A 21,533-nucleotide genomic window follows, 5' to 3' on the forward strand; every position below is an offset into this window, starting at 1 on the left:
TACTTATATAGGGCCTTTATTCAAGTTAGGAGACTTGACCAAAGCGCTTTACACTACATTCATTCACCGATTCACGCACACACTCACACACTGATGGTGGCAAGCTACATTGTAGCCACAGCTGCCCTGGGGCTCACTGACAGAAGCGAGGCTGCCGTACACTGGCGCCACCGTCAGTAGCCAATGCAGGTCAATTGTCTTGCCCAAGGACACAACGACAATGAAAGTCGGAGTCGGGTTTTGAACCGTCAACCCTTCGATTTCAGGGCAAACTCCTACATCCAGCGCCACTGTGATTGGTTGGCATATATATATATATTTACATATAAATTTACATAAATATATATATTTATTCATTCATATATTTATTCATTCATATGCTGAGTATTTATGTTAACCTACACTACTACACAATTATTAAGCTACCATCAAGGACATGAATGAATTTATACAGGAAATGAACATTTGCCAGGAAGCTGTTTATGCAAAGAAAGAGCTTTATTAAAACACACACAACTATACACAACGCGTATCCAAACACATGCGTAACTAAAAATTACAAGTCCGTGAACGGTCCGTTTGCTTCCTCGGGGTTGGAGGTAACTGGCAGCATTCCCTCCGAGGCAGGTCCGATGTGCAGACGCCTACTGTGCGTGGTAGGGTGACCAGACGTCCCCGATTTCCGGGGACTGTCCCCGTTTTGGACCACCTGTCCCCGGCTAAAGCTGTCCCCGGAAATGTCCCCGATTTTACCGAGGCGAAAAATGTTGCGTGTAGACTGTTATTACGGTAGAGCTGTTGCGCGCAAAAATAGGTATTACGGTAGCTGGTTGCGCTGCTGATAACATAAAGATAAGGAACAGAGCGCACCACAATAAGGGCGGTAATGATCCTTTTGGATGTCAGCTGCCATTAAAAGACAAAGAGGAAGAAGAGCGCATCACTTTTAAAACAGAAGAAGAAGAAGAAGTGGAAGTTCGTTTTTTACAACCTGTGGCAACTGATGGGGAGCTACGCTGAGTGATGGTAAGTGTGTTAATCAATTAATTTTATTCTGATCGGGCTGAACTTGTGATGAATGTTTGGTTTGTGTCCAGGTTAAAACAATAATAAAAAGTAAGACAAGACCACGAGTTGAGCATGAGTAAAAGACGCTGGGTTAAAATGTAGCAAAATGATTGAAAACTCCTTGTAAGGCGCTAATCTGGTACGCTGGTTCTCCAGGGATCAACAAGGGTTTGTATAAAGATGTTTTAGAATGGATAGGTGACCTTTAGTTTATATTTCAGATAGTTATTATAAGTAGAGTTATTTCAATTTGTTTTGATGATTTATGGTTGTGATTTATGAGCATAGACTTCCAGTTTTTGGTGTGCTTTTTTACTGCTCAGTTTGGATATATATGAAAGTTCCTTGTGAAAAAATAGGAGTCAGTAACAGGAGAACTGAATAAGACAAGATCTACATGATCTGAGAATGATAGAGGTAACCACCTGTTTAATGTCCATTTATTATGTGGTTTTTGCTTGTAGCTCCTAATATTGTGGTAATTAGCATTTTTAGTATTTAGATGAGATATTAATAATAATAAGTTTTCATGTTGCACATCCTAATTTTTTTGGAGGTGATTTTGATTATATAATGTCTCTGTTTTAGAATAATGTAAGATTGATGCTGGAGGAGTGAGGAAGAAGATAGAAAGACAGAAAGGAGATTGAATGAGAGAGGAGGAAACTAGGAACTCTGATAGAAAAAACGGTTGACAAGAAGGGAGAAAAAATTACTTTGAGGAGTAAAGCAGAGAGCAGGAAACATAAGAGGAAGCCTTAATGCACAATACAGAAGCTGTGAAAAGAAGGAAATTATATATGTATATGTTATTGCTGTTTATAAATATGGACTATTCTTGGATTATATACATTGTTTGATGTTAAGCCTATTCTGCTGTTCAATGGTTAAACTTGTTTAAGACATTTAAAAAGGTTATTTTGCTTTTTACTTGCTATGTCTTCTCTTATATTATTTTACCCAAATTACCAGGGCCACTGCCTCAGACCCTGTTCAGTTAATATTTCTGTTTCAAACATTTAAAATGTATAATATGTATTAATAAAGTTCAAGTGATAAAGCGTTGACATGATTTGAGTGATAAACTAACATATTGAGTGATGTAGTGTGCAAAGTATGCTGTGGAACACAGAGTGGCTGTATACTCAGGTTAGTAGGAAAAATGAACCTGCTACTTTGAGACACACAGGCCCCTGATGGGGAACCAACTACCAGATTTAGTCCGTGAGGCAGACACCCTGTCTACTTTTAAGGCTAGGCTTAAAACTTTCCTTTTTGATAAAGCTTCTAGTTAGAGTGGCTCAGGTTATCCTGAGCTATCGCTATAGTTCTGCTGCTATAGGCTTAGACTGCTGGAGGACATAGGGACCCCTTTTTCATCATTCTGCGTCATTCTATCTCTGTTCTCCTATTCTGCAGAATCTGTTAGTTCAATCTCTAACGTTCTGCTCTCTCTGCTTTTCCTCAGAGTAGCTTTGCCTCGTCTGTTCCTGTTTGGCTGTGACTCCATCCTGGAAAGAAACATCAGCTGTGCTGCTTTCATCAACACCCTTGTTTATAGATGTTGGAGATCGGCCTGTTTTCCAGTGTGGTCCTCTGACTGAGTGGATGTGCTCTCTTCGTCCTCTGGCATGGGAGCTGGCTCAGAGCTCGTCTGCCTGGCTGTGTGTTTCCTGGACGGGGCCGCCTTTTACAGCTGCTTTTTGTGTCTCTGCTTTTGTCTCCTTGAACCCCAGTGGGCCTCAGCAGATGGCCGCTCACACTGAGCCTGGTTCTGCTGGAGGTTTCTTCCTGTTCAAAGGGAGTTTTTCCTCTCCGCTGTCGCTACAAGCATGCTTAGTGTGAGGGATTGTATTTGAGTCAATGAGTCGATGCAATCAACTGGTTTTCCTTAGATAGAAAACTTTGTATCGATTTGACTGTATGATCTGGTTGAACTGTAAAGTGCCTTGAGATGACATGTGTTGTGAATTTGGCGCTATATAAATAAACTGAATTGAATTGAATTGATCTGGCTAGGTGACAGTAAGAAACATATATGAACCTTTACCTGCAGGCTTGACTACTACTTGTTTTTTTTATGTTAATGAAGAAAAAAAATATTTCTTATAGGTATGTACAGTAGATGTAAACAGAATAAGTATTTGTTGCACTTTTTTGAAGAGGTGGGGAAACTCTGTCTCAACAGACAGCCACAGGCATAGAATAAATGTTTGTATTTACTTTTCTAAATTTCTTTTCCTCATGTCACTCTCCCCTTAGGAGGCGGCAGAGCTCATTGGGCCCCCAAAATTGGAAAGCCCTGCTAATGACCCTTGACCCCTCCGCTCCCACCCCCACCACTTTTCCCCAACCCAGAGACACAGTTCTAGTTTTCTACTAATAACACTTCATGTTATTAATCTTAGGATATACTAAACGTTTGGAAAGGCACATTCCTGGCTTTTACACTTGATTTTTGTTGTTTAAATATTAATAAATATGTAAAAATATATGAAACCATTACTGTCCCCGTTTCCTAATTTCATCTCGATAAGATGTATTGATTTTTATCCACGAGCAAGAAATGTCCCCAGATTTGATTTCAGAAATCTGGTCACCTTAGTGCGTGGCCCTGTACATCGGCATCGCTTATAACCGGGACTGCAGCTTAACACAGAGTTCAGTGAGATCCGGCCTACGAAATGGCGGCAACCGTACAATCCATTCAGACACACCTCCAACGACGCCATCTTCTTCGTCGGACATGAGGCCGACGGTGGCGGACTTCCAGAGTTCCACTTTCAGCAGCTGAAAAAAAAACAATGAATCAGCGCACTGCGTATGGACACAACACATCTATCAATGCACCTGAAAAATAGTCACCAAATAAAGTCTTACCCTCTTTCTTCTGGCCCGACTCCGAGCAGATTGCTTGGCAGCCTCCGCACGCAACGTGTTGGCTGGCTGCGTATATCTGAAGCTCCTGCGTACCGTCTCAAAATACGTCTCACAGGCAGCTGGAAAACAATTAAATGAGAGTGGTATGAATACAAAATCAAATGCAAGTCACAGTAACAAGGAAGGAGAAAACATTAAAACAAGTCACTTACACACAGTGTCTTCTTTATCAACATCGTGCAAATCTGGACTTGCTGATATGGCTCCGAGCAAATAGGAGGTCTGTGAAAACAAAATGTACAGCTATGATCGGTATCAGTATCCATTGCCTTTTACCGCAGAATGAAAGCATATTCTTTAAATCTTACCCTTGCTCCGGTTCATAGCGCCTGCAATTAGTCTCCGAGTTGTGAAGACGGCGTACTGCTCCCTGTGAATCACAAAAAATGCACTTTAATAAAGCTTGTTCTTGCAAGGCTACTATTAGCCGTAGCTTTAGGCTAGGCTGTTATTAGCCATAGCTTTAGGCTAGGCTGCTATTAGCCGTAGCTTAGGCTAGGCTGCTTTTAGCTTAGCAGGCAGTAATCGAACATATATTTACCGCTAGCTTCTCTTCTTTGAGTTCGTCTTGTTCGATGCAGAGTCGCCATCGCGTCCAAGAGAAGTTTTACCCCGAAGAGGTGCATTTCCGCCACCTACTGATCTGGAGTGTGGAGTGCACAATTTTGGAAGACTGCGCTATACCCAAAAAAAAAAAAAAAAAAAAGAATCCTATAACTAAATCCTATTAATTGTTCCTGTATCTTTTAGATATTTGAATAATATTTCATTAACTCTTGTTTGTCTTATCTCGTTTCCTAACAATGCTTTTATTGAATTCCCATTAATCCCTATTTTTCTCAACTCTTGTATGAACTTCATTCTCTCCCTTACATACGCAGTACACTCAAAAATAATATGTTGTACTGTTTCTGGATCTCCGCATTTGTCACAATTTCCTGTTTCATGTTTCCCTATTTTAAAAATACTGTAGTTTAATGCTGTGTGACCTATTCTTAGCCTTGAAATAATTATATCTTTTTTCCTATTTCCATATCTTTTCCTCTCGTTTCCAATAAACTTTTGAATCTGATACAAATGTCTTCCTTTTGACTCATTATTCCATATCGTTTGCCATTTCTTTCGAGTTTCAATTGTAATCAATGTTTTCATTTCTGATTTACTTAAAAATACATTCATTTCTATTTGCTGATGATTTAATGCTTTCTTTGCTAGCTTGTCCGCTTTCTCATTTCCATCTACACCCACATGTGCTGGCACCCAGAGAAAGTATACTAGTATTTTTAACTGCCTTATTCTAAATAGACTTTGCAATACTTCAAATATTAAATCTTGCCTTGTTTCAGATTTTCCACTTAGAAGACTATTTAGCGTAGCCATTGAGTCGGTACATATTACAGTTCTTAGTGGTTGAACTTCTTCGATCCACTGTAGTGCTAATATGATAGCTAATACTTCAGTTGTAAATACTGACACATGATTAGATATTCTTTTTGCAATTTTTATTTTGAATGTCAGTATGTGTGCTTCTGCTGCTGTTCTTCCAGACTCTGGCTCCTTAGACCCATCTGTATATACCTGTAGAACTGAATAATATTCTTTACTTAAATGTTGTTTTACTATGATATCAGTTGGTGTATTTTTCCCCCTTTTATTCATTATTTTTTGTATTTGTAAATCGATCACTGGTGTAGAAAACATCCAAGGGGGAATTGCCGGTATTGGAACAGTTGGGGTTATTACATAATCTTTCAAATTCAAACTGCTTGCCTCTTTCTTTACTACCCATCCAAAGCTTTTTATTTCGTTATATTCATATTCCCAACAATCTTTCAGAAGAAGTCTGCCTGGATGATTTTCTTCATTTTACACTAGCCCAATATCTCATTCTCAGTTGAGTCCTTCGTTGTTCAAGTGGCATTTCTCCCAATTCAACTAGTAATGATACTACTGGAGATTATCTAAATGCTCCACAACAAATACGTAAAGCCTGATTTTGTATAATTTCTATCTTATTAAGTAAGGTTTTATTCGCAGAGCTATAAACTATACTACCATAATCTATGTTTGACCTAATCACTGCATAATAAATTCTCTTCAAAGACTGACAGCTTGCTCCCCAATCAGCTCCAGACAAGCATCTTAACACATTTATTCCTTTTTTGCATTTTTCTATTAATTTCTGAATATGAACTCCAAAACTTAATTTATAGTCCATCCACACACCTAAATATCTCACTACTTTCACTTGTTCCAGCAGGTAACCGTACATTTTGATATTTAAAGTAGGATTTTGTTTTTTATTTGAAAAGCACATTGCATACATCCTCCGCTGTAGAGAGCATGTGCGAGATGAACCAGGGTTTCCGCGGATCAATAAAAATAATTAAAAATTCATTAATTTTTTTTTTAAATCAAGGCCTTAATTGGCACTAAAATTATTTAAATATGTTTAATAAAAAATGCTTATAAAAACAATTTTGTCAGATATATTATATCGCTCCAGGCGGAGAAAAAGCTAGAGGATATATATATATATATATATATATATATATATATATATATATATATATATATATATACATATATGTGTGTGTGTGTGTGTGTGTGTTTACATACATACAGGAGTCATGGAACTGTGCTTACAGCTCCTTCATATTTCATGTACACTAATAACTTGTGTACATGGTTCTTGTTGATGGCATTAAAATAATTTCTAATAGCATTAAATTAGAGTCACTCATTCCTGTATGAACCCTGTGAGCGCTTAATTTAATATGGCATATTAAAAAAATCCCACCATCATCCAGCATATGTTCAGTTTCTGCCTAAATATATATATATATATATATATATATATTGTAGATTTTTGTAACGGGGATAAGGATAATTCAAAACTGCTTTTTTTGAATGAACTTGTTCTCTACTCCCAAACTCAGCATCTCTTTTCATTCCTGTAATAAGAAGTTTCTTTTGAATGGATTTGATTAAAGTTTAAGTCCCTCGGTATAAAATAAATATTTTGATGGAGATGAGAAATCTGCTTCCTCGTTGGTGAATAACTAATAGTTTGGATCCAATCATTTAAATAAACGGTGTTAGTTTTTTTTTTTATATATAAGAATTGTGCTATAATTTCTAGTCACCGATCTGTTGCTGCTATATTTTAATTTGACGAACCGGAATTTGTCAATGTTCTTTTTCCTGTTTGGTGCGATTGCAACTGCGGATCTTGACCTGGCCGGACCTTATGACCAAAGTGTACCAATCTTCTGATGGCTACTTCCAACAGGATAATGCGCCATGTTATAAAGTGAATCATCTCAGACTCATTTCTTGAAACTTTTCCACTTAAGTAATTGTGAATTGAGCATATTGACAGACAACATTTTATTTTTTATCTTAAATGCAATTTTTTTTTTAATAATTACTGCTCTAAATGAATCAATTCAAGCTAAAATGTAAGAGTCTATACTGAGCCTGATCTCTTTGTATCAGAGATTTTCTTACCTTTTAGAAAAATGTCACTTGGAGTAAAACCCCCCTGCACACCCTGATTTGCATTTGTATAGCTCACAGCATGTTCATTTACATGTTAAAGCCTCCCCTAGAATTCCATGGGGGGGAGGCATGGGGGGAACACTGCCTAAGAAAGTCCACGTCAATTTCTGACAATTTACGGGAGTTTTCGGCGAAGCCTGCAAATTGCCGTAAACTGCTGCTAACCTGAAGTTCCACGACAATCTACTGTGCCGCATATTGACGAAAATCCCACTTTTCATGCAGTGTTGCTCCCTGCTGCCCTGTTATGTTCTCCTTTTTCCCTAGCTCTTTCCCTCTCTTGTTCTGTGCACACCTGCTTCCAGTTTCCTCATTAGCCCTCTCTTCGTCTCAGTCTCCTTTAAAACCCCTTTCTCTTCAGTTCCTCTTTGCTGGGTCCTCTTCAAACTTCTTCAGTCTTCCTCCACTTCGTCTCTCTGAGCCCTTCTTGTGATTTTTATTCCCCTGATGTCTCCTTGGTTTTTTGGTACATTTAGACTTGTGTTTTTTCCTTTTTTTTGATCTGTGGACTTTGGACTCCTGGTTTCATGTTTGTTTGGTCTTTGTTTTCCTTTTGCATAACCTGCCTATGTTTTTCAGGTTTTTATTATTCATCATTAAATCACTTTAAAGGTACACTACGCAACCGGTGTTGATTTTCCAGCGAGGCTCCCCCCAAAGGGCGAAAGTAAAAGTGCACTGTCGTAAATATGCACAGCTGTTCTCCTGGTTTCTCCGTCAAGCCAGGCGCGGTTGTTTTGAGCTTAGCAGACAGGCGAACGCAACGAATGACTTGCTGCGTTCACAATGGACGCAGCTGGCGAGACAGAAGCAGCGGGTTTACATGCAAAGTCAATGGTTGACGCGCGTCAAGGCGCAGCAAAAGGCCCGCGGCGCGTTTTGAGCAGCACGCGCAGCGCGTCTGAGCAGCTGAAGCAGCGCGTCGGGCGCGTTTAAGCATCTGATGCAGAATATGTTGGCTTTTATTATCCTGCTGCCTGCAGTTTGGATTATTTAGATGAAAAACACCTACCAGCTGCCGCGGTGAACCGCGAGGAGGCGACCCGGCCAGAGGCTGCTGATGAAGGGATTCCTAGGCGCACCGCTGGTATGTGGGGGTCTGAGCGGCTCCGACAGAAAAAATATTGAAGGCAGGATGATAATCTGAATGAACTGACTGTACTGATTACGTTTTCAGGTGTATTTTCTCACTTAAAAACATATTAAAACTACTTTATTCCCACTGATCACAGCAAATATAGCTGCAAGGCAGAGAAAGGATAGTGAAGCTCCGCCCAACACGCGTCAGTCACACTTTTGCACCACGCAGCCAGAGCAAAGCTGCTTCAGCCGCGTCAGAACTAACTGGTACAAGCAGCAAAAATGAAGCAGCAGACGCGATTTTGCTGCTTTTGCTGCGTCCGATGTGAACGTAGCATAACTGCATAAAGATCGCCACTGTGCTAGCAACGAGCATGCTTTTAACTGGGGGCGTGTAGCAGTTCTCGCCGTAAAGCAAGACTGACTCTCACGAGACTTCTGAGCCTGTGGGTGCGGGTCGGTGCTCCTGCAATTGCAAGTGCAGTATTTCCCCCACAGACCACCAGGGCGGCCGAGAATACCTTTGTTCAACCTGAAATGACTCATTTAATCATCCAAAACGTTATGGAACACATTAATTAACTGAAAAATGTTGTATAGTGTGCCTTTAAAGATTCACCTCTGCCTTCCTGCCTCTGCCTTTGGGTCTACAACCCCCAACAAATCCTGACATCAACTTAGGTTTTAAAATGATTTATGGCAATTATAATTTGTTCAAGCCAATGTATATTGCAAATCCAAGAGCCAAAACAAACATTATTGGGAAAAATAATATTTTATTAACACTAGAAATCCCAGAGATACAAGAATTCAGCCTCCAGTCCCCCCAACAGTACTTCACATCTCATGAATCCCTTTTCAGATGTAAATGCCCCATTAGCGCTGTTGTTGGAGAACCATTCCACCCCCTTCAGTTTAGGCTTTAGCTCAAGTCTCTCTGTTGGAGAGTGTTTTACCTGAGAGCAGGAGGGGAAAAATTAAATATAACTAGGTCTATGTCATGACTGTTGCCAACATCGCAATGATTCAGCGTAGACACCAGTGCCGCAATCTGTTATGATTTCAGAATGTTGGACCCAGAATTCAAGGAGAGATAGTCAGTAGGAAAGTTCAAAATGTTTATTAAATAAAACAAAAACTAAAGTGGAGCTGTGGCTCGCGGACACTTCAGGAGGGGGGGGCGGGGCACCGCCCAATCTCAGACACTCTGTGGGAGAAACACAGGTAAGTGACCATGATCATCTGACTGAAGATGATAATCTAAGTGAGTCACTTACCTGGTTTAGCAGTTCAGTCCATACCCCTTGAGGGGGGTACGTCCCCGGTGCTGCAGCTCCGGAGGAGTTGCAGGAAGACCATCCAGGGCAGGGATACAGGGCAGACAGGAACAGACAGATCAGACGGGATCCAGGCTTCCAGGCAAAAACAAGCTCTCAGACAGGTTCAGAGTCTGACAGAGTTCAGAAGCGTGACTAGACGGTCATGCACAGGAGCAGACAGGATCAGGTGCAGATGAGCAGGCTCAGTGTAAAAGGGTAGCCGAGACAGGACATGGAACCAGAGCTTGATGCAGGACCTTTAAACTGGTCTCCTCCTTGGAGCCAGGCTTACTGGGATAAAAACTGAACCTCCCCACATATAGAGCCAAAAACCCAGAAGACTCAGCGGGGGAGGAACAGTGGATGATCAGGAGAAGAGACAAACACAAAACCTTCTTTCCACTGGCCGCCAGGATCCATGACATGAACCAAGGCAAAACTGAACAGACAGACTAACAGAAAACAAATAAGGATCTGGACTGAATGCTCAGGCTGAACAGAATATAACCCAGAGGAAACAGGTGAGAGGAATAAATTATAATTGAGGCAGGGAGGGAAAACGGCAGGTGAAAGAAATTAACAATTAAGGGAGAGCAAACAGGCCAGATCATGACACAATAAGACGATAACTAATTCTGTACAATGAAAATAGCTGCATGAGCTGGAACGCTGTAGAAAGCAACAATATTTATACAAGACTACACTATAGATCATTGTAGTGTCTCCAAACTTGTAGGACACACAGATAACGTCATCTAGTTCACACTACAAATGTGCTAAACTCTATTCTTTGAGATTTTTTCATTGGTATTATAAACAGGCCAGGTGTGCAATCTCTGCAACAGGAACCACAGCACTGAGCGTTGTGTGCACTGCACAAAGTGTACCTGTCACAAATGCAGGAAGGACTCACCTTGGGTTTGTAAAAACTGCTAAATGGGACAATTGTAGGTTCATATGTAGTGCTTTTCCTTGGGTGATATAAATGTTACTCCAATACTGAAGTCATACTGTTTGCCGTTTTCTAAGCTGAAATGTTGAATGACATGAAAAGGTGAGAACAGACAAAATACAAATATTCTCTAACTTGTTCAATGTTGCAACGGTTTCCATTTTCTATTTAGCTTTTGCGTGACCTTTGTTCAAAGTTGTTCCTAATCTGTTAATAAGGTGTTTCCAAACAGTTAATAAGGGATTGCTAAACTGTTTATAGACTGTAGCTAAGCCGTTTTTGACTAAACATGAGAAAAACATTGAAAGAGGAGATACAGCTTTCAACAGGAGAAACCCACATACTGACCTCTGCTGCTCAAAAAAGTGTTTCTTTACAGATTTTGTATAATTTTTAGGGTATAGAAAACATGCATGAAAAAAACAATGCATTGACATAACAAGATAAACTGAAAAACACACCTAACCCAAATTTCAGAAAGAAAATAACAAAAAGGAAAACACACATTTTTTTAAAACTCCTTATCAATTCATTGTAGAGACTGACACGGGAATGGATTTTCACTCCTGTCCCGTCCCACTCCCACAGAAAAAAATTGTGTCCCGTCCAGATCCCGGGCCAGAGTAGAAATCTAAATCCTGTCCCGTCCCATTCCTGGTGAAATTACTCCCACTCCCATCCCGCTCCCATTCAGAATGACTCCCGCACCACTCCCATGCTCTGTTCGAAAACCTAGGACGAGCCTTAGAAGGCCAGATTCGAAGTACGATTACGTCATAGTGCGGCGCCGAGGTCTGGTCGGATTCCAAGACTCCTCGTTATGCGGCCTTAAAATGCGTCCTTCTTTTAGCCCGATTTGAAGGACGGGTGTCGATGTATCCTCGGTATCCTTGGTTTACCCAGGATTCATTGCGAGACCAAGCAATCCGTGATTAGAGGAAAGGTTACTTGGCGCCGAACAGTGGTGAAAATTGGAAGTTTAGTTTAATATAATCCAGTCTGTGAATAGTTCCGTCTGAAATGAATGAAAATAGTTGTTTTAATGGTTATTGAGGCAGATATGTGGCGGTAATGTTTGATATATCTAAAGGTTTTTATCTGTTACTGTGTAAATGGGTTTGGCTGTAATTTAAGGACAGATTCTAATATATCTGCAGGGTGGGGACTATAAATCTGATAGGATTTTTATCTTTTTATTGCTGTTTTGCACAATAGGCTTAACTAAGATTTTTTTCTTGTTTAATATTAGAGATTTTGCAGATATGTTTTTAATACATACATTGTTTAGATTTAGTTATATCTTTCTACCCCTTTTATAGAATAGAATAGAAAATCCCTTTACTGTCCCACAATGGGCAAATTTAAAGCAGCAGAAAGATTATTGAAAATGGTCACACAAATGTGGACCTTAGAAAAATGTATAAGAATAACAAAATAGGGAAGAGTAAAAAAAAACAAAAAAACAATACAATTCTGTAAAGTGTTTTAACAATATAAAACTGGAGAATAAATAACCAATATGCAGCTATGGACATTTTTACAGTAATGGATATTTGAAAATAGCAGCAACATCAGAGATGTGCAGAATGACAGCAGCATGTTATTTAACTGACTAGGGTTTCTATCATTACATTTGATTTTATTTGTTCCTGCTCCCGGTGGTTGGAACCTTTATTCCACTCTGGATTCTCATCAGTCTTTGTTCACTTTACAATAAAAAAGAAATAAATAAACAAACAGTTTTGGAAACTTCGTTTTTCATTCTTTTCCTGCTTTGTGTGTCAACTTTCGCGGTTGCTAAGCAACAGACCTTACGGCGATAAAACCCCCCGAAGGGTAGACCTGGTCGAATTCAACAGCCAAAACTCTTCCGGTCTCCTTATTTTCATGGACTTCAAAGGATCCAGTCTAAGTAGACCGCGTCCTTGGAGGATGCAGCCCAGGATTTCAAATAGAGCCCAATTCTTGTTGATTTTGAGCGCGGGTGAAAAACTCAGAGCGGAATCACTGTTGGTTTTTGGGTCGTGTAGTTTTTTTGACTCGCATTATAGTGTATGCTTAAAGGGAAAAAAAACTACAAAATGGCAGCGCCGCGCCAGTACTGGATTTTTTTTCTTTCTATTTTATTTTATTTTTTGGCATCGATCCTAGTTTTTTTTTAGTTATTATCGGTTTGCTCCCGCTCCAGTCTGCTCCCGTTAATGTTTAATCCTGTACCGTCCCAATCACGTGATCGTTACTAATACTGACTCCCATCCCACAGGAATCCCACGGGAATCCCCTGATCCATTGGATTCCCGAAAAAATGTCAGTCTCTAATTCATTGCACTTTATTACAGTCCAAAAGTTGAAAGGATCCTTTTATGTTTTAAGGAGAAGGAGAAAATGTAAACGGTTGCCACAATATTTGCTAATTTATTTTCAACAGTTTTTTTTCCAGCATGGACTGTCTGTATAAATCTTTTAGAGATGAGGAGTGCATCAATTTTGCATAAGAAACTTCCTTTGGAACATGGCTTCAGGGCTTCTCTGCATACTCTTGGTGCTGTCCATATATTTATATATGAACAATTAATAATTAACAGTAATAACATCTCAAAAAATGTTTCTGTTTGCAACTCATTCCGACTCTTCTGTTTTTTTTTGTTTTTGTTTATTTTTTTGCCACATACAGGACTTCTTGGGACAGGCTTTCTGTACGTTGGGTGAAATTGTTGGCTCCCTGGGAAGCCGCTTGGAAAAGCCATTGATGTAAGTAAAACATCAAATGTGTGGAGAAATACAAACATATCTGCTGTAAACAAAAAGGAAGTTCTTGAAGTATTTTAAATAATAGCTCCAGTGGGGCCTAATGGTATGTATTCTGTTCATCGTAGGTTCACTTCAACTATGAAAGACAAAATGATAAAAAACAAAAAAACAACAGGAAATCACATTTTTAAATAATTTATTTGTTAATTTGGCTGGAAAATAAGTTTTTTTTTTTTCACCCACAAACAACCCTGTAATTTTGTTACTTCTTCATGTAGGAAGCATTGTACAGTAGAAGCCATTCAAAATTTGCCAAGTTTCCTTGATGGACACTTGGCTGGTCCTTGGCTAGTCCCTGGCTTGTCCTTGGCTGGTCCTTGGCTGATCATTGGCTGGTCCTTGGCTGGTCCTTGTGGAATGTTTGGCTTTGTTTGAACTCATCAAATTAGTTTCCCCATTAACATTTTTATTATGGTTATAAGAGCAAAATGGACAACGAGATGAAGAGATGGAAGACATGGTCTGGAGATGTACACTAAACGTGTGAGTGTGTATTAAAAGTGGTGTTGCACAGATACTGTTACCAGTATCAGGCGAGGCCCCAATCCAGCACTAAAATGGTGGTATCGGTATCGGTGAGTACCAACAAATAGGGCACCAATACCATTTTGAGAGCCAAAAGTTTATTAAAATATTATCACCCATTCAAGGTAGGCAATAAAAAGTTCTACTGGATTCACTTAATATTAGTCTTTTTTTCTGCTTCACAAAGGTAGGCAGCAGCTTGACAAAGCCATGATGGCAATTATTTTACATCCAAGTAGTATGCAAAAACCCTTATGAAGAGGACTAAAGCAAGGCACGTGACGTCGCCCGGTACGGCGGAGCTGGGACCCCACCCTGGAGCCAGGCCTGGGGTTGGGGTTCGTCGGCGAGCACCTGCTGGTCGGGTTCTTCCACGCGGGACCCGGCCGGGCCCAGCCCGAAGGAGCGACGCGAGGCCATCGCCCAGTGGGCCCACCACCTGCAGGAGGAACCATGAGGGACCGGTGCATAGAGTATGGGTGGTAGCCAGCAGTGGCGGCCGGCCCATAGGGGGCGCTGGGGCACCGCCCTCCCTGATAAGAAGAGAGAAACGTAAAATATATTTTTAGAAAATAACTCATAAATGTCAGTTTTACTCTCTAGACTGTGTACCTATAAGCAAAACAAATTATATAAACTACATTTCCCTATCTACTGTCATTAATTTGTGGATTTCCACAGACAGACTCCTACCGTCTCTGTTCTGGGGGCGCTGATCAGACAGCCCCACATTTGCAGAGAATCTGTCAATCATGTACTATTGCTAGGTGAATTTAATGGCCAATCAGCGTCTCGGAACTTTATGGTCTTGGGGCGCTGAAAATACTGCGCTTTAACAGGCTTCTGAACCCAAGCGCAGGTGCAGACAATTAGAGGGAAGATGGCGAATGTAACGAACGAGAAGCAGCTTCCACCAAATTCGGTGAGATCCTTATTTATCTACCCGTTTGCCAGAAGAACATCCCTGTTGTAGGATATGAACATTTCATGTCATGGTTATTGTGACTATGACAAATCCACTTCGTCGCTTAAAACAACCTCTCTAACTTTGCGCGCCACAAACACATTCCTGTTATACTGTGTTTGTGAGGACCAATACACTCGCGCTGAGCCCAGTAGCTCCATGAACTTAAAACACACAAGCTGTTCCTGGTTACCTGCTGGCGTATTGAGGGTGCACACTTAATATTTCAGTGGGGTTAGCCGTGTGTGTGTGGGTATGTGGGGGGTGTGGGTGTGTACGTGTTTATGCTAAGGGGACTTGTCATCTTCAGTCTGGCTGCGTCTTTGCTGGGTTCAAACCCAGTTTGGTGTAATTGAATAAGTCAATGAATCTGTGTAAAAGAATTAAGTTGTAAAACTTATTTGTTTTTGTACATCAATTGTTTGTGGAGGTAATATATGGACAAAACTGATTAATGAGAAGAAATCAGAAATAAGAGAGCCTGAGGTGAGGGGCTTAAACTATTTAATGAGGGCTGTGGGAAGAAAAGAGGCCATTTTTGTTTTCTGTTTCTTTGTTACATTGCTGGTAACTGGAGGGAGGCTGAGGCCCAGAGTATCTTTTACATGTTTAGTTTCTTTTGCACCCTGTTTTGAGTTTTTGAGCACAATAAATCACCAACACCGGTAACCCGACTGAGCCTGGATTCTTGGAGGCCAAAGAACCCCGTCACAGTGACCAAAATCATCACTGTTACTGTTATTATATAGTAAATTAAATCATTACTGTTAAATTGTATGTATTGTCCAATTGTTTAATTGAATTCTTATTCCGGTTTAGTTGGGAGACATACACTAGGCTATATCAGCCCCACCAAAAATATTTTTCACCAGCCGCCACTGGTAGCCAGAGGCGGAGACCTCGGCAAACTGATCCGCGAGCTCTTAAACTGGCTCTGGGGACGTGGAATGTCACCTCACTGGCGGGGAAGGAGCCCAAGCTTGTGCGGGAGGTGGAGCAATACCGGCTACAAATAGTTGGGCTCGCCTCTACGCACAGCCAGGGCTCTGGAACCCAGCTCCTAGAGAAAGTCTGGACTCTCTTCTACTCTAGAGTGACCCGCGGAGGGCGGGGGTGGGGCTGCTTGTGAACCCGAGTGGTGTCTCATTATTGGACTTCTGTGCAAGTCATGGATTGTCTATAATGAACACCATGTTCAGGCATTAGGATGTCCATCGGTGCACCTGGCACCAGGACACCCTAGGCCGAAGGTCGATGATCGACTTTGTACTCGTATCTTCTAATCTTCGGCCGCATGTCTTGGACACTCAGGTGAAGAGAGGGGCGGAGCTTTCCACCGACCACCACCTGGTGGTGAGCTGGATACGCTGGAAGAGGAGGAAGGCTGAAAGATTTGGCAGGCCCAAATGTGTAGTGAGGGTCTGCTGGGAATGTCTGGTGGAACCCTTGGTCAGGGACGTGTTCAAATTCCACCCCCGGGAGAGCTTCTCTCAGGTTCCGAGGGAGGTTGGAGACATGGAGTCCGAATTGGCTGTGTTCTCTGCCTCTATTATTGATGTGGCTGCCCGTAGCTGTGGCCGTAAGGTTTGCGGTGCCTGTCGTGGTGGCAATCCCCGTACCCGGTGGTGGACACCGATAGTAAGGGATGTCAAGCTGAAGAAGGAGTCCTATCAAGCTTCGCTGGCTTGTGGGACTCCGGAAGCAGTAAGCAGGTACCGTGAGGCCAAGCGTGTGGTGGCCCGGGCGGTTGGCCTCAAAGCGATTCTGGCAAACCGTCCGGCGCCTCCGAAGGGGAAAGCAGTGCTTCGTTAACACTGTTTTCAGTGGGAGTGAGGAGCTGCTGACCTTGAAGGAGGATATTGTCGGGCGGTGGAAGGAATACTTTGAGGATCTCCTCAACCCAACAGACGCGCCTTCCGTGGGGGAAGAAGAGACAGGGTGCTTGGGGCTGGATTCGTTGATCACCCAGGCTGAAGTCACTGAGGTAGTCAAAAAACTCCACTGTGGCAAGGCTTTGGGCCCTGGATGTTGTCGGGCTGTCATGGTTGACACGTGTTTTCAACATCGCGTGGAGGTCGGGGACAGTTCCCCTGGATTGGCAGACTGGGGTGGTGGTTCCCCTCTATAAGAAGGGGGATCGGAGGGTGTGTTCCAACTATCGGGGAATCACACTTCTCAGCGTCCCCGGATAGGCCTATGCCAGGGTGCTGAAGAGGAGAGTCCGGCTGATTGTCGAACCTCGGCTGCAGGAGGAGCAGTGTGGTTTTCGTCCTGGCTGTGGATCAGTGGACCAGCTCTACACCCTCTGCAGGGTGCCTGAGGGTTCTTGGGAGTTTGCCCAACCAGTCCACATGTGTTTTGTGGACTTGGAGAAGGCATTGGACCATGTCCCTCGTGCTGCCCTGTGGGGGGTGCTCAGTGTAGAGCCAGTTCTCCTCCACATCGAGAGGAGTCAGTTGAGATGGCTCGGACATCTTCTTCGGATGCCCCCTGGACGCCTCCCTCAGGAGGTGTTCCAGGCACGTCCCACTGGGAGGAGGCCCAGGGGACGACCCAGGACACGCTGGAGAGAATATGTCTCTTGGCTGGCCTTGGAGCGCCTAGGGCTTCCCCCAACAGAGCTGGAGGAGGTGTCTGTGGAGAGGGAAGTCTGGGAGTCTCTGCTTACTCTGCTGCCCCCGCGACCCATTTCCAGATAAAGCGGGAGACGACGAGTATGAGTACGAGTACGAGTAGTATGCAGTTCTTTATATCTACACACACATCAATTTCAAACAGATGGTGTCGTCATTGGCCAATACTGCACAGCCAGGTATTGGTATTGGAGCCAAAAAACTTCAATAGCAGAATGTTGATGGCCGCTAAGAATTTAGATCATAGGTTGTACCTCTTGCCTCCATCAGTAGTTTTCATTGACTGCTTTTACTAGACATGCTTTTCAAAACTTTTTTGGATCACATAATTATATTTTTACAGATGTAAAAAATGTGACATGCTTGACAACCTTTGTACCTTGATCAACATATATAGCACGGTTAAATAATAGGAAAACTGATATTAGATTACTAGGCCATATGCCTTGTTGGTAGTGATGAGAACAACAGTTCTTTTGAGTGAACAGAATCACTAGAATCAGCATTTTGAAAGGATAAATTCACTCAATCAGATATACATCTTGGTCATCCTCGATTTTATTTAGTTAAAAAATCTCTAATGACGTTTTCCTGCCCCAAAATAGTAAGCGTACCAAAATATAATGGTTTAAATTTGACAAAGTATTTCCTGAGAAAATAAAGGCCTTAAAATCCTTTATGTTTTACTCTACCTTATTTTCACGACCATAAGGCGCACCGTACTAAAAGGCGCAGTCTCAGTTATGTGTGCCATTTCTGTATTTAACACACACATAAGGCACAGCGGACTTTTTTATATACAGGTACATGTCCTCTACTACCTTTAAATACCTCCACTGCATATTTAAAAATAGAGCGGGAGCAAAACTGAGTATGATTGTGCTTTATTCATGTATTTATTACAAAGTATTAATCAAACCTGGGAGCTGGCCGTGAGACAGACACATCGCAGATGACAGAGCGCTATGATCACTCCTCTGAAACAGTTTATTGACTCATAAATTAACTTAAAATCCTGAAACCTGCTGACAGAATATGTTCGCTTTTATTATCCTGGTGCCTGCAGTTTAGATTATTTAGATGAAAAACACCTACCAGCCGCCGCGGGGAACCCGGAGGCGACCCGGCACAGAGGCTGCTGTTGAAGGGATTCCTTCTGTCGGCGCACCGCTGGTATGTGGGGGTCTGAGGGCCTCCGACAGAAATAGTATTAGAAGGCAGGATGATAATCTGGATGAACTGACTGCAATGATTAAGTTTTCAGGTGGATTTTCTCAATTAAAAACATATTAAAACTACTTTATTCCCACTGATCACAGCAAATATAGCTGCAAGGTGTATTTATTACAAAGTATTATTCAAACCTGGGAGCCGGCCGTGAGAGACACATCGCTGATGACACAGGGCTGTGATCACTCCTCTGAAACAGTTTATTGACGCATAAATTAACTTAAAATCCTGAAACCTGCCGACAGAATATGTTCGCTTTTATTATCCTGGTGCCTGCAGTTTAGATTATTTAGATGAAAAACACCTACCAGCTGCCGCGGTGAACCCGGATGCGACCCGGCCCAGAGGCTGCTGTTGAATTAAGTTTTCAGGTAGAAAAATAGAGCAGGAGCAAAACTGAGTATGATTGTGCTTTATTCATGTATTTATTACAAAGTATTAATCAAACCCATCGAAGTCATCATCCTCTGTTTCTGAATTAAACAGCTGCGCTAAATCAGACATGCCAATTTCCCCTTCTTCGCTGTCAGAGTCACTTTCAGTGCCGGGCGGCACCTCAGAAATGATGCCGGCTTTTGCGGAAGCTCGAACAACAGTGCCAGCAGACATGTTAGCCCAAGCATCTAGAATCCATCCGCAAAGGGTGGCGTAACTTGCCCGGCGCTGCCTTCCACTTTTCGTGAAACTGTGGTCTCCGTCTGTCATCCATCGCTCCCACGCCACTCGCAGCCTTACTTTGAACGGCCGGTTCACACCGATGTCGAGCGGTTGAAGTTCCTTTGTCAGACCCCCTGGGATAATGGCGAGCACAGCGTTCATTTGTTTTTTTTCCACATTGGTTGTGAGATGGGCACGCATGGAGTCACGGATTAACAGCGATGGTAATGCGTGGAAAAAACCACCTGGTCTCCTCACATACACGTCCCTCAGCCACGCTTTCATCATCTCCTCATCCATCCAGCCTTTTTCATTTGCCTTAATAACAACTCCAGCTGGAAAAGTCTCTTTAGGCAAAGTCTTTCTTTTAAAAATCACCATAGGTGGCATTTTCTGTCCATTTGCATGGCAGCCAAGCACAACAGTAAATGACGCTTTTTTATACCCCGTTGTGTGTATCGCTACAGTGCTGGTCCCCTTCTTCTCCACCGTGTGATTGACCGGGATGTCGAAAGTGAGCGGCACCTCGTCCATGTTGGTGATGTGGCTTGGCTGGATGCGTTTGTCGGCGATGTGTTTGCTGCAGAAGGAGTGGAAGCTCGCCAGTTTTTCATTATAATCCGCCGGACGTCGCTGAGCAACTGTAGTCCTGGTCCGGATGGAAACATTGCACCGTTTCATAAAACGAAAGCACCACGACGGACCTCCTTGAAAATGTTCAATTTTCATTTCTTCCGCTAGCGTTACTGCTTTTAGTCGAACAGTGACCGTCGAAACGCTCGCCCCCGTCCGTTCTTTGCTCGATGATCCACCGCTTGAGTCTTTCCTCCAACTCGGGCCACCTCGCCTTATGTCCGCGGAAACTCAGCTGCGTCTTCTTCCCCTGTCGGAGTTCGTTTTCCATCTTCCTCCACTTGCGAACCATTGATTCATTTATCTTGAATTCTCCCGCGGCTGCTCGATTTCCATGTTCCTCTGCATAGCTGATAGCCTTCAGTTTAAACTGTGCTTCATAGGCGTGTCTCTTTGCCATTTTTAGGGTTGTTAAGACAACAATGTTCTGCATAAAGCACATTCCTGTTCTTTTATACACAAACCATGCCCACACGTCCCCCTTTAACGTTCTCATGTTCTGTTATACACAAGCCACGCCCACACTTCACCCTTTAATGTTCTCATGTTCTGTTATACACAAGCCATGCCCACACATCCCCCTTTAACGTTCTCATATACTCATGGTGGTCTCAACAACGTCCGCGGATAGGGCGCAGCGCACATTTTAAGGAAAAAAAAAGACCTTTATATGTGCCTTATAGTCGTGAAAATACGGTACTTCCGGGAACTAACTTTTTCGGCTTTGGATTTAAACAAAACTTTTTGAGCTTTATATTTTCCTTTCATGTTAACATTAATATATATAGTGTATAATCTGAAGAAAGAAACAACTAAAATGCAGATAAAAATGGTTTAATCACATTATGCTGGACTGCTCTGAGCATGTCACATGTCAGAGAAGCAGTTTAACGAGCTAAATGTCAAAAGCCTAAAAATTGTCTCACAAAATTCATAAAACATTTTTAATGATATGTATTAGCATTGTTTAGAGAGATAAGATAGAAAAAAGTAATTTTAGTACAATAATTACATTATTTATGGACACCTGGATGTCTGTTAGTGCATGCACAGGACGGATCGTGCTTCCGGGATGGATCGGGTAGTGACAACGGCATTATTCAAATATTTAAGTTTTTTAAAAACTTTTTGGCTCTAGCATTCTCAGTTCACAGTGTTGC

General features: G+C 42.0%; 1 protein-coding gene across 1 annotated transcript in view; it reads left to right on the forward strand.

The window, feature by feature from the left end:
• LOC119772739 (copine-8-like) overlaps nucleotides 1-21,533 on the forward strand; it is a gene marked incomplete at its 3' end in the record, with an annotated part of 159,445 nt that overhangs the window by 91,432 nt on the left and 46,480 nt on the right. Inside the window, exon 6 of the mRNA XM_038269334.1 lies at nucleotides 13,595-13,671. Within this exon, the coding sequence (XP_038125262.1) occupies nucleotides 13,595-13,671 (77 nt within the window). The remainder of the gene's footprint in view (nucleotides 1-13,594; nucleotides 13,672-21,533) is intronic.

This window comes from Cyprinodon tularosa, unplaced genomic scaffold (assembly GCF_016077235.1).
Source record: "Cyprinodon tularosa strain WSP-4 unplaced genomic scaffold, ASM1607723v1 ctg728, whole genome shotgun sequence".
NCBI lineage: Eukaryota > Metazoa > Chordata > Actinopteri > Cyprinodontiformes > Cyprinodontidae > Cyprinodon > Cyprinodon tularosa.